The sequence below is a fragment of the Sander vitreus genome, chromosome 11, assembly GCF_031162955.1.
Source record: "Sander vitreus isolate 19-12246 chromosome 11, sanVit1, whole genome shotgun sequence".
Classification (NCBI taxonomy): Eukaryota; Metazoa; Chordata; class Actinopteri; order Perciformes; family Percidae; genus Sander; species Sander vitreus.
The window spans coordinates 26,566,916-26,577,872 of NC_135865.1; the positions used below are offsets into that span (position 1 = coordinate 26,566,916).

Below are 10,957 nucleotides of genomic sequence, written 5' to 3' on the forward strand. Positions count from 1 at the left end.
CATCATGGACGTGAAGTGGCTAATCAGGATATATTGGAGGCTGAAAATTTAGAGCTGCATGCTGGGTGGTTTCTTTCAGTAAATGCGGCCACTGACTGACAGAGTGAACAGCCAAATAAAATGCAACTGGGGGAACTGAACAGTAAGGCCACGGCGATGCACTAGTTCATTTAGATGATAATAAAACTAAACATTTAGCAGATGCCTTTTTCAAGATCAATACATAAGTGCAGTGGAGTAAGTACATTTCTCCAACTTTACAAGCAACCAATTGAACGAAAGAAACAAAACAGTAATTACAGCAAAGTCTGATAAAGTGCAAAATAGTAGAAGCGGAAGAGAAGCACCCATGCTCTCATTTTAGATTTTAGAACAACCTCAAGACAAAATAATTCTCCTTTGTTTATCTCTTAACACTGCAGTTCAGGGGAACGCAAGTGAAATATAATAGTTCACAATAGGACAGAATATGATTCACGTGATTCACTTTTAGTCGAAGACTGTGATTAAGATAATTGTTGTACAGATTGTGGGGATAATCTGGGGATAAAAATCTAAAATGAAATTACATTAAACAATGTTTTTCAAATACACAAATACAAGCTCGTAAAGTAGTTTTCTTTTTATAAATTACATCTTTTTTTCTGTCCGGCAAAATAAAAATTACATAATGTGTATTTTAAATGTATTTAATTGAAATACTGCCTATCTCTGCCATCAAATGAGGGTTAAATTCCAGCAGAGAAGCAGAGGAAACATACAAATAAAAAAATTGTTTATTTCCTTTTATGGTCCAAAAATAGTTAATAGTTTTTTCAGTGGTTACCTGCACAAATAATGGCAAAAAAAGTAATTTAACTACTTGCCACTATGCAAATATGAAAGTAGTTGAATTACCAGCAAGCTACTGCAAAATGTATAGTTAACTACTAGTTTACAGTAATGACATGCAGGCTATTTCCCTACTCCCCACCACTGCATATAACTTATTACTACATTTGACTGAAGAAGCCCCTGAGAAGCACCAGCATGCTGTCATTTTCTCCTTCCCTAAATAAATTATAAAGATGACATGACATGGCATGACAGACAATGTTGCATGGTTATGATGACTTCTGGCTTGAATACCAAAAATGTTAATGTGTTAAAATATATATATATATATATATATATATATATATATATATATATATATATATGTTATATATTAACATTTTTGTTTGTTAAACTAACAATATACAGCAGAGAGTAGATTTGGCAGCAGATATGTCTTTTAATGCTCACTAGTTCCACAGGTTTATGTGACATATAGTTTGTGCAATTAATGTAAAGATTAGCATGTACAAGTACATTGTTGTTTTCCTAGAAAAGTATTTTAAGTCCACAATCTCTCTCTCTCTCTATAGTATGTTAATCTCACTGGAGCCAGGCTGCAGTATCTGAAGCGTTACTACAAGTTTAAGACATTTTCTGAACCAGGGGTAGAAAAAGGCATAAATCAGAGGATTTAGACAGGAGTTAAAATAGAAAAGACACAATACAAATGCATCGGATGAAGCATTGAGCAAGTTATCGCCTGGAAGAGCAACACAGTAATATGGGGAAAAACATATTAGAAACACAACTACAACAACACCGAGAGTCCTGGCTGCTTTCATTTCAGATTTCTTAGCAGTTATTTTCACTGAACCCTGAAGTGTGACAGCTGCAATATGAGAGCGCATGGCACGAGCCTGAGACACAGCCACTACAAACACTTTCATATACAGAACTATGATGACAGTGACAGGACCAATAAAGGATACAACCAGATCAACAAGTCCAGCAATGTAGTTATTGACAACCACACACTCTCCAGAGCAGGAGTTATACCTGCCTGGTTGTTTTAAGTTATCACTTAGCACCAGAATTTGAAAGATTACAGAACATATCCAACACAGACAAACACAGACTTGAACTCTTTTTTCTGTGACTTTAGTGGAGTAATGCAGAGGATCACAAATAGCCACATAGCGGTCAATAGATATAAGCACCATGCTTCCTACTGATGCAGAAGTAATAGTATAGTCCAAAACATAGTACAGAGTACACATGAGGTCACCAAGGAACCAGCAGCCGTCTATGAGCATAATTTGAAAGAAAATGAGGAGGCCCACGAAGAAATCTGAAACAGCCAGAGAGAGAAGGAGGAGGTTGGTGGGGGTTTGGAGCTGCCTGTAAAGCAAAACCAGCAACACTGTGATTCGTTATATCTATAGGACACAAATAAAATGACACTATCTTCCACCAAACTCTAACATCTATAACATTAACAACAATATTAACAATATTATTTTCAATTCCATGCACTAAGTCTCCCATACTTGAAGTGGGCGATAGAGATGATGACCAGCAGGTTGAGAGTTGTGGTGATCACAGTTATGGAGGAAAGTGTAACGTAAGACAGTATGAACTCAAAGTGAGTACGCATTTGCTTCTTGCAGGAGGCATTGAGGAGTTTAGGGAAGCAGAGTTCAACTTCTTCCAGGATCTCCATCATCAAGGACAGAAATAGAGAGTGAGGAGAGCAGCTCTGTCGACTCTCTGAGCAAAGTTCTCTTTAATACAGTCAATTTGTAGATGCCCTCCCTCCCCTGTCTTCTGCTGCATTGTAGTCCTTTTCAGCTGAGAATGACATATTTCATCCCACCCTCACTCCTTGAAGTCATGCTCTTAATTTCAATCTTCATCACTCTGCTGAACCCAGTATTCCTATGGGACTTGAATCACTTCTCCGACTGCAGTCATATACTAGGAATAAAGTGGAATTTGGCAAGTGTGGGAACCCTAACATTAGAGGGGTGGGGGGACCTTGGACATGACACGGCAAAAATTTAGACCCACAAAGCATGGTAAACAAGATAGAGTGTAACACAGTTCACAATGGTCAAAACACAAAATAAGAGACTGTCCTCTCCCAAAAAACGCTCCTATGGGTTGTTTGTTCAAGCAGAAATTGCAACTCTAATTAGTATTTCTAGTGGTGGCGCTCTCTAATGTCCATAGTAATTACAGGAATAAAGCACAAAGTAAATTGATAAGGTGTAAGAGCGACAAGTTCCTCATAAGGAGGCTGACTGGGGTGGTAATTGTGGAAATCATCACCCGGTCTGCCACTCTTTGGGCACTGTCCCAGACTTCCACACAATGTTGAAGAGGCGTGTGTCAAGACACCCCTTCACACTCAAAGCTTTCAGCATTTCTGGACGGACTTTATCAATCCTGGGGGCTTTGCCGCTCTGGTGTGGTTTGACTACCTCAGTGACTTCCACCAGGGAAATTGATCAAGATCCTTTAACCTCCAGCTCTGCCTCTACCACAGAGGGTGCGTTTGTTTGATTTATGAGTACTTCAAAGTGCTCTTTCCCCCACCCAATTACCTTCTCAGTTGAGGTCAACAGTGTCCCATCCTTACTGTACACACAGACTGGTCTCACAGAATTCTGTGAAATGATCACGAACTGTTAACACCGCATTATGTGGTGGTGGCAGGGAATGTGTGAAAATTCCGTGTGGCCACCATGGAAAACAATGCCAATGTAAATTCAATGAGAAGATGACAGATGTAGCATTAGGAGCGACTACGGTAGCGAGTAGTATGAAAGCCCTAAGTTCTCTAAGTTGGTTGGGGTGGTGGATGGGTCAGACGACAGGACGTTCACTCAGGAGACCGGGGATCGTGTCCCGCGTGTCACGTTTCCTAAACCCAACCGTAACCGCCCCGTTCTTCTTTTCCTAAACGCAACCGTCCCGTTGTTGTCCCGCGTCCCGTTATTGTTTTCCTAAACCCAACCGTTTATTGTTTTCCTAAACCCAACCATCCCGTTCTTCTTTTCCTAAACCCAACTGTCCCGTTGTTGTCCCGAGTGTCATGGAAACGTAAGCACACCCACAACCTTTTCCTTAACTTAAGGGGCCGTGTTCATTTCACAGAATTCTTGCCTGGGCCCTTCATGGAATTTTTTGCGGTTCCGTGAAACTGCCAGAGATGTTGAGTTAAGGGGCCGGGTTCATTTCATGGAATTCTGTGAGATCAGGTTGGTACACTGCTTGGATGGCACCTGGCACCTCTCACACCCTTGGAAACTCCTCAGAAGAATAGAGTTCAACCCCTGTTCAGGAGTACGGTTCCAGATCTGAGACTGTGTGTAGATGTAAGCCCCACCAGATCTAAATGATTGTGCTCCACCTCCCGCAAAAGTTCTGGGTCCTTCTCCCACATGTGTGGCAGCACACCCAACCCCAGCGGTTCTTTCCATAGGTGGTAGGCCAATTGGATGGAGAGGAGGGTGCCACTTTGGGCTGTGCCCGGCCATGCTCCCTGGCAAACTCGGCCATCAGGTGCTCACTGACGAGCCTTCCATCTGGACCTGGCTCCAGACAGGGGCCCCAGGCTTCTTCCAAGCAGGGTCATTACTCCTCTTCCTCGTTTATTCATAAGGTCTTTTTGAAACATTCTTAGTCCGGCCCCTCGCCTGAGACCACTTTGCCATGGGAGACCCTACCAGGAGCACCAGGCTCCAGATCACACAGCACTCAGGTACATAGGAACGCAAACCACTCCACAATGATAACGTGATGGTTCCCGGAGAGGCATTTCTTTGTTATTGTTATTAAACTAGGACTTGTTATAGACAAAAACCACCAACAAACTAACTCAGTAAATACCGATATCATAATCAATGCAATCACTCAAATGTTTTACTTGGAGTGACTTTATTCATGATGATATATGATAATAAGCCTACACATCCCATAAAGTGTCCCATAAACCATAATCTGACCTTGGGTTGAAAAAATGGGAAATAAAGAATTTAAGCATCTTAATAATATCTGAAGAGGAAATTCACATAACGCTTATATTTAAACACATTTCTTTTCATCGCTTATTTAACAAAAATATATTTACACTTTACAAAAGCAAATCACAAGATTTCATGATTAATAGTTTAATTTATTATCAACAGTTTTGTCTATTTATCAGTTTAAGAAAAACAAAATTAACAAAAATTGAAATCAATAAATTATCACAATTTTTGTGTTGATAGTACATTGGTAATACATCAGAGAAAGTAAAAAGAAAGTGTAATACATAGTGTTAGTTATACTCAGGAGAAATCTAGTTTGGTTAACTAAAGCTACTTAGAGAAAGTAGTTCAAACTACTTTGGCAAAAAAATAAAAACAACAACAAACAACAACACAATGTAAAATAAAAAGGCACATGCCAGCAAAAATTGCCCCTCAATTAAATGTATTGCAAAAAGAGCCCACTTGTTCACAGGCCAGACTTAAACCAAAAAATAGTAACCCGCTATTAATGGAAAGTGATATAATGTCAGCTTTTGTTTGGTTTGTATACAATGTCCACTGTCAGAAACTAGGGTCCAGGTGGGGGTACTGCACCAAGCAAGATTACTCAGTTAACAAGGTAAAAATAACATGCAGAAACCTTTCTGAACATTTGTTAGTAAATAGCAATGATTAATACTCATGACTTATTGAAATTGATTTTTTTTAATTTTATATGATAGGGCCAATGCAATTTAACATAGTTCCATTATAGAGCATTAAACAGATGTTCTGCACAGATTTTCTAGCTATTGCTAATTCTAATAATTACTTTTCTGACACCTAGTATATTCAAGTTTAGTTTTATAGGTTATGTTGTTACAAATTACAAATACTTGCTCATCAAATGTAATTATTATTATTTTTTTAAATACTTTTATGTAATTTGTATATGAAAATACATTATATAAAAAACTGATATTGTCACATTTTAGGCATTTAGTAGCTTCAATATGGGTTTGACATTCATATGACCATTGACTGACTGAGTGAACAGCCATTTGACCTTAACCTGTCCTAAACAAAAGTGGCTGCCTGATGAATGTATTGCCTGGGCATGACAAAATGAGTTACATTACAGTGGAGAAGCAATTGAAAAATAAAAAATCATTCCTTTCCTTTTATGCCCCCCAAAAAGTTATTTAATTACCTGAATCACTATGCAAGTGTGAATGTAGTGAAGTACCAGCAATCTGCTGCAAAAATGTACATAAACTACTAGTATACAGTAATTACATGTAGGCTAGTTCCCTACTCCCCAGCACTGCATATAACTTATAACATTACTGTGCATTTGACTGAAGAGGCCCCTGAGAAGCACCAGCATGCTGTGTCCTTATCTCCTTACCTAAATAAATGATATTTGAGAGTTAGTGATGCTTTTTTTTGTCAGTCAGCACATGTGGGTCTCTACCCATCTGCCAAGTTGGAGCTTGACAGTGCCGGGTATGCTGTGTCCCACTGTACTCGGAAGTTGGGAACTTCTGACAAGAAAAGATGCAAAGAAACCGAACGTTAATTAGGCCGGGCGCCTACACTTCATTACAACTGACTCACAATGTCAGACCAATAGACAGAAAAAGATGGTAGCACTGTCAGCTAATAATTTTAGCAATGTGAGGCTCCTCCCTCGGGAAAGCGGTGCCGCCCGCTCTTCCTTGGCCATTACTTTACCAGCTAAGGTTATTTCACATTCTGCCTCAGTGGCTAGTAGGGTGTTTGTTTCACATTGGTGACACATCCCATTAGCACTGTTGACCGTGTTAGCCAGGTAAGCTAGCCGCTGCCTCCCTGGCTCTATCATCTCCACTGATGCTCGTGTCCTCACATCTTCATATTAGCTCTTAGCTCATCTTAGGCTAAACTGCTATCAGTGAGGACTGGAGCATGTGAAGGCATCGCGCCGGTGAGAACTGCAATCTACATTTAGACGTCATTTAGTCGACACCTCACTTGGAAGTCTGAAATTACATCTTACTGCCAAAGCTGCCGCTAGAAACAACCTAACTCAAATGTTACGGACTACAACTTTAATGTATTAGGATTTAAATATCATAATAAACAAAAATAAGCTGTCAAAACCTTTCATGAACTCAGCAGCATATTTTTAGAAACTCCTAAACCTCAGATGATTAGCCCTGATTAGCCATAGCTGTTGCATGCTTCTTACGCTGGACTTTACACATGTGCATGCATCCTTCCACGTAGAGAAATAGAAAGGGTCTTCCAGGAGTCAATACCCTCCTTAAACTGTTCAATTTTGTTGTGCAAGTTCTTCCTAAGAGTTCCTCAGGATTTTTCTAAACAATTACACCAAGATATAAAAAATACTCATAAGTTTTTTTAAAGAAGTCAATATTAAATATGTCATATTGATCTCCTTAAAGGACTGGCATTAGCTCACTTTTGTCTGAGTTGACAGAGAATCCAGAGAGGTTGCCAAAGTTGCTAATTAGTGTCAACTGGTGAGGTGTTGATGTTTGAGGACGAGATATAAACCAAAGAATGTCGTCAGCGAGATATGATGCTCTTCTCCATACATGTCAATAGGAGATATTAACTGGTTTGTCTGACACTAGTAGCTACCGGATCAATAATAATCAAGAACACAAAAGGGGAGAAGGGGCAACTTTGACGGGTCCGACAGGTGATTGCAAAAGGGCGCAAAATATTTGGATTGGTAATAACTGAGGCAATTGTGTGCAAATAAATAATCTCAATCCACTTCATAAAGGAGGGTCCAAATCCAGATTTCTTGAGTGTTATGAACATATAGGGCCAGTCCACCTTATCAAATGCATGCTGTATGCTCCATATGCTCTGTGTACAAAATATTGAATAAGCGACGAAAATTCAATCACTCAAATGTTTGATTTGGAGTGACTATATTTATGATGATATAAGATAATAAGCTTACACTTCCCATAAAGTGTCCCATTAACCATAATTCAACCTTGTTTTAAAAAAACATCGCAAATAAAAAGATTAGGACAGATAATAACATATGAAAAGGAAATACGCACAATACTGTACCTACATTTAAACAAATTTATTTCCATCTCTATTATAAAAGATATTTATAACTTGCATACGCAAATCACAAGATATCATAATTAAGTTTTATTCATTATCAACAGTTTTGTGTATTTATAAGTATGAGAAAAACAAAACAAAATGTACAATAAGAGAATATTAAAATCAATAAATGATCACAATTATATATTGATAGTACATTGGTAATGCATCAGAGAAGTATAAGTATGTATTGCTGAATCTATTCTTTTTGCCCCACCTCCAATGTTGTGTAAAAAATGTGTTACATACTGTGTTACATACTAGCGAAAATAGGATACTGATATTGAGAGGGACAATGCAATTTAACATAATTCCAATATAGAGCATGAAACCGATGTGCTGCACAGAACGTTTATAGCTGTTTCTAATTATCAACTCTTTTCTGACACCTAATTTATTCAAGATCAGTTTAACAGCTTCCTGGAAAACCCCTGAGACCAGAGAAGGGCACGAATACATCAAACCGTATCTTGTTACAAATTACAAATACTTCCTCATCAAATGTAACAAAATAAAACACAAAATACTGCTATGAGAAAATGTGGGTTATTTATTTAAAATTCAAGTTATTTTCTATTTGAAAAATACAAAAATACATTGTATGCAAAATGATTGTGACATGTGACATGACATTTTAGACATTTAGTAGCCTCGATATGGGTTTCACCTTAACTCCCCTACATTGAATAGAAGAGCTCTGCTAATTTCCCACATAAATTTGAAGTGGCCAATCAGGATATCTTTGAGGTGCATGCTGGGTGGTTTCTGTCAGTCAATACGTCCATTGATTGACTGCAGTAAACAGCCATTTGAAATGCAAATGGGGGAAGTGAACAGTTAGGCCAAAGTTATGCACTAGTTCTTTCAGATGACAATAATGCTGGCCATTTAGCAGATGCCTTTTTCAAGAGTGTTGAACATAAGTGTGAGACCTAAACCTGTCCTAAAAAAAAGTGGCTGCCTGACGAATGCATTGCCTGGGCATGACTTCACTGTGGTCAAAAGGAGGGTTCACTTACAGTTGAGAAGTGATTGAAAAAAAAAATCATTCCTTCCCTCCTGTGCCCATAAAGTAGTTTGTAGTTTCAGTAGATAAGTGCATAAAAAGTGACCAAAAGCAATATACTTGAATCACAATGCAAATATGAAAATAGTTGTTGAACCAGCAATCTACTGCAAAATTAAGGTAAAAAACTAGTTTACGGTAATTACATGTAGTTCACTCCTCCCCAGCACTGCCTATAACTTAGTACATTTCTGTGCATTTTACTGAAGAGGCCCCTACAAACATCAGCATGCTGTGTCATTTTCTTCTTCCCCTAAATAAATGATAAAGGTGTATGACTGACTTACTGCTTGCTTAAATGCCAACAACATTGACGTAAATTCCATTCTGTAACATATACATATATATATATATTCTGGATGTAAAACTAACAATGTACATCAGATACAAGATTGTCCAATGCTTACTAGTTCTACAGGTTTATGCAATAAATGCAAAGAGTAGCATGTTTTTACTTGAAGCAGACCTACATTTTTTAAGTCCTTGCAATATGGACAGAAGTATATTTATGTATGGAGAGTAAAAGTAGTTTGTAGTCACTACACACTCTCTCTACAGTATATTAGTCTCACTGGAGCCAGGCTGCAGTATCTGAAGCGTTACAACGAGTTTAAGACATTTTCTGAACCAGGGGTAGAAAAAGGCATAAATCAGTGGATTTAGACAGGAGTTAAAATAATACAGACACATTACAAAGGCATCAGATGAAGGATTGAGCAAGGTATCTGTAAGAGCAACACAGAAATATGGGCAGAGACATATTAGAAACACAACTACAACAATACCAAGAGTCCTGGCTGCTTTCATTTCAGAATTCTTAGCAGTTACTTTCACTGAACCCTGAAGTGTGACAGCTGCAATATGAGAGCGCATGGCACGAGCCTGAGACACAGCCACCACAAACACTTTCATATACAGAACTATGATGACAGTGACAGGAATAATAAAGGACACAACCAGATCAACAAATCCTGCAATGTAGCTACTGACAACCACACACTCTCCAGAGCAGGAAATATACCTGCCTGGTTGTGTCAAGTTATCACTGAGCACCAGAATTTGAAAAATTACAGAACATATCCAACACAGACAAACACAGACTTGAACTCTTTTTTCTGTGACTTTAGTGGAGTAATGCAGAGGATCACAAATAGCCACATAGCGGTCAATAGATATGAGCACCATGGTTCCTACTGAGGCAGAACTAATGATGTAGTCCAAAAGATAATACAGAGTACACATGAGGTCACCAAGAAACCAGCAGCCGTCTATGAGTATAATTTGAAAGAACATGAGGAGGCCCACGAAGAAATCTGAGACAGCCAAAGAGAGGAGGAGGAGGTTGGTGGGGCTGTGGAGCTGCCTGGAGAGGAAGACCAGCAACAAAATTGTGATTCATTATATCTATAGCACACAATAAATAACATGACATATTCCACCAAACGCTTCCATTCCATGTACTAAGTCTCCCATACTTGAAGTGGGCAATAGAGATGATGACCAGCATGTTTAGAGTTGTGGTGAGCAGAGTGATGGAGGACAGTGTGATGTAAGACAGTATGATCTCAAAGTGAGTACGCATTGGCTTCCTGCAGGAGGAATTGAGGAGTTGTGGGAAGCAGAGTTCAACTTCTTCCAGGATCTCCATCGTCACAGAGAGAGAAGAGTAGTTCTGCCGACTCTCTGAGCAAAGCTCTCTGTAATACAGCCAATTTATAGCTGCCCTCCCTCCCCTGTCCTCTGCTGCATTTTATTCCTCTGTACCTGAGAATGACATCTTTCATCCCACCCTCACTTCTTGCAGTCATCCTTTCCTGGGACTGGAATAACTTCTCTGACTGCAGTCATATAGTAAAATGGGATGAAGGTTTTGGATAAATGGACATAACAATTGGTTACCAACATCAGTCAATGTATACAAATTTAA

The 10,957-nt window shown here is 38.8% G+C and overlaps 2 protein-coding genes across 2 annotated transcripts; both read right to left on the minus strand.

Moving 5' to 3' along the window:
• Positions 1 to 1,400: 1,400 nt before the first annotated feature.
• Positions 1,401 to 3,602, minus strand: LOC144525852 (trace amine-associated receptor 13c-like). Its single transcript, XM_078262916.1, has 3 exons — positions 3,586 to 3,602; positions 2,364 to 2,543; positions 1,401 to 2,214 (listed from the first exon to the last, which is right to left on the minus strand). The coding sequence occupies exons 2-3, from the start codon at positions 2,537 to 2,539 to the stop codon at positions 1,401 to 1,403; spliced, it is 990 nt and encodes a 329-aa protein (XP_078119042.1). The 5' UTR covers positions 2,540 to 2,543; positions 3,586 to 3,602.
• Positions 3,603 to 9,582: 5,980 nt separating this feature from the next.
• Positions 9,583 to 10,696, minus strand: LOC144525853 (trace amine-associated receptor 4-like). The gene is made up of 2 exons (XM_078262917.1): positions 10,506 to 10,696; positions 9,583 to 10,393 (listed from the first exon to the last, which is right to left on the minus strand). The coding sequence occupies exons 1-2, from the start codon at positions 10,676 to 10,678 to the stop codon at positions 9,583 to 9,585; spliced, it is 984 nt and encodes a 327-aa protein (XP_078119043.1). The 5' UTR covers positions 10,679 to 10,696.
• Between the last annotated feature and the right edge of the window lie 261 nt (positions 10,697 to 10,957).

Excerpts from the sequence above, each read along its gene's own strand:
- LOC144525852 (XM_078262916.1), bottom strand. The coding sequence starts at position 2,539 with ATGATGGAGATCCTGGAAGAAGTTGAACTCTGCTTCCCTAAACTCCTC. Across the intron at positions 2,215-2,363 it reads ATCTCTATCGCCCACTTCAA|GCAGCTCCAAACCCCCACCA; the intron begins GTATGGGAGACT and ends TTTGCTTTACAG.
- LOC144525853 (XM_078262917.1), bottom strand. The coding sequence starts at position 10,678 with ATGGAGATCCTGGAAGAAGTTGAACTCTGCTTCCCACAACTCCTCAAT. Across the intron at positions 10,394-10,505 it reads ATCTCTATTGCCCACTTCAA|GCAGCTCCACAGCCCCACCA; the intron begins GTATGGGAGACT and ends CTTCCTCTCCAG.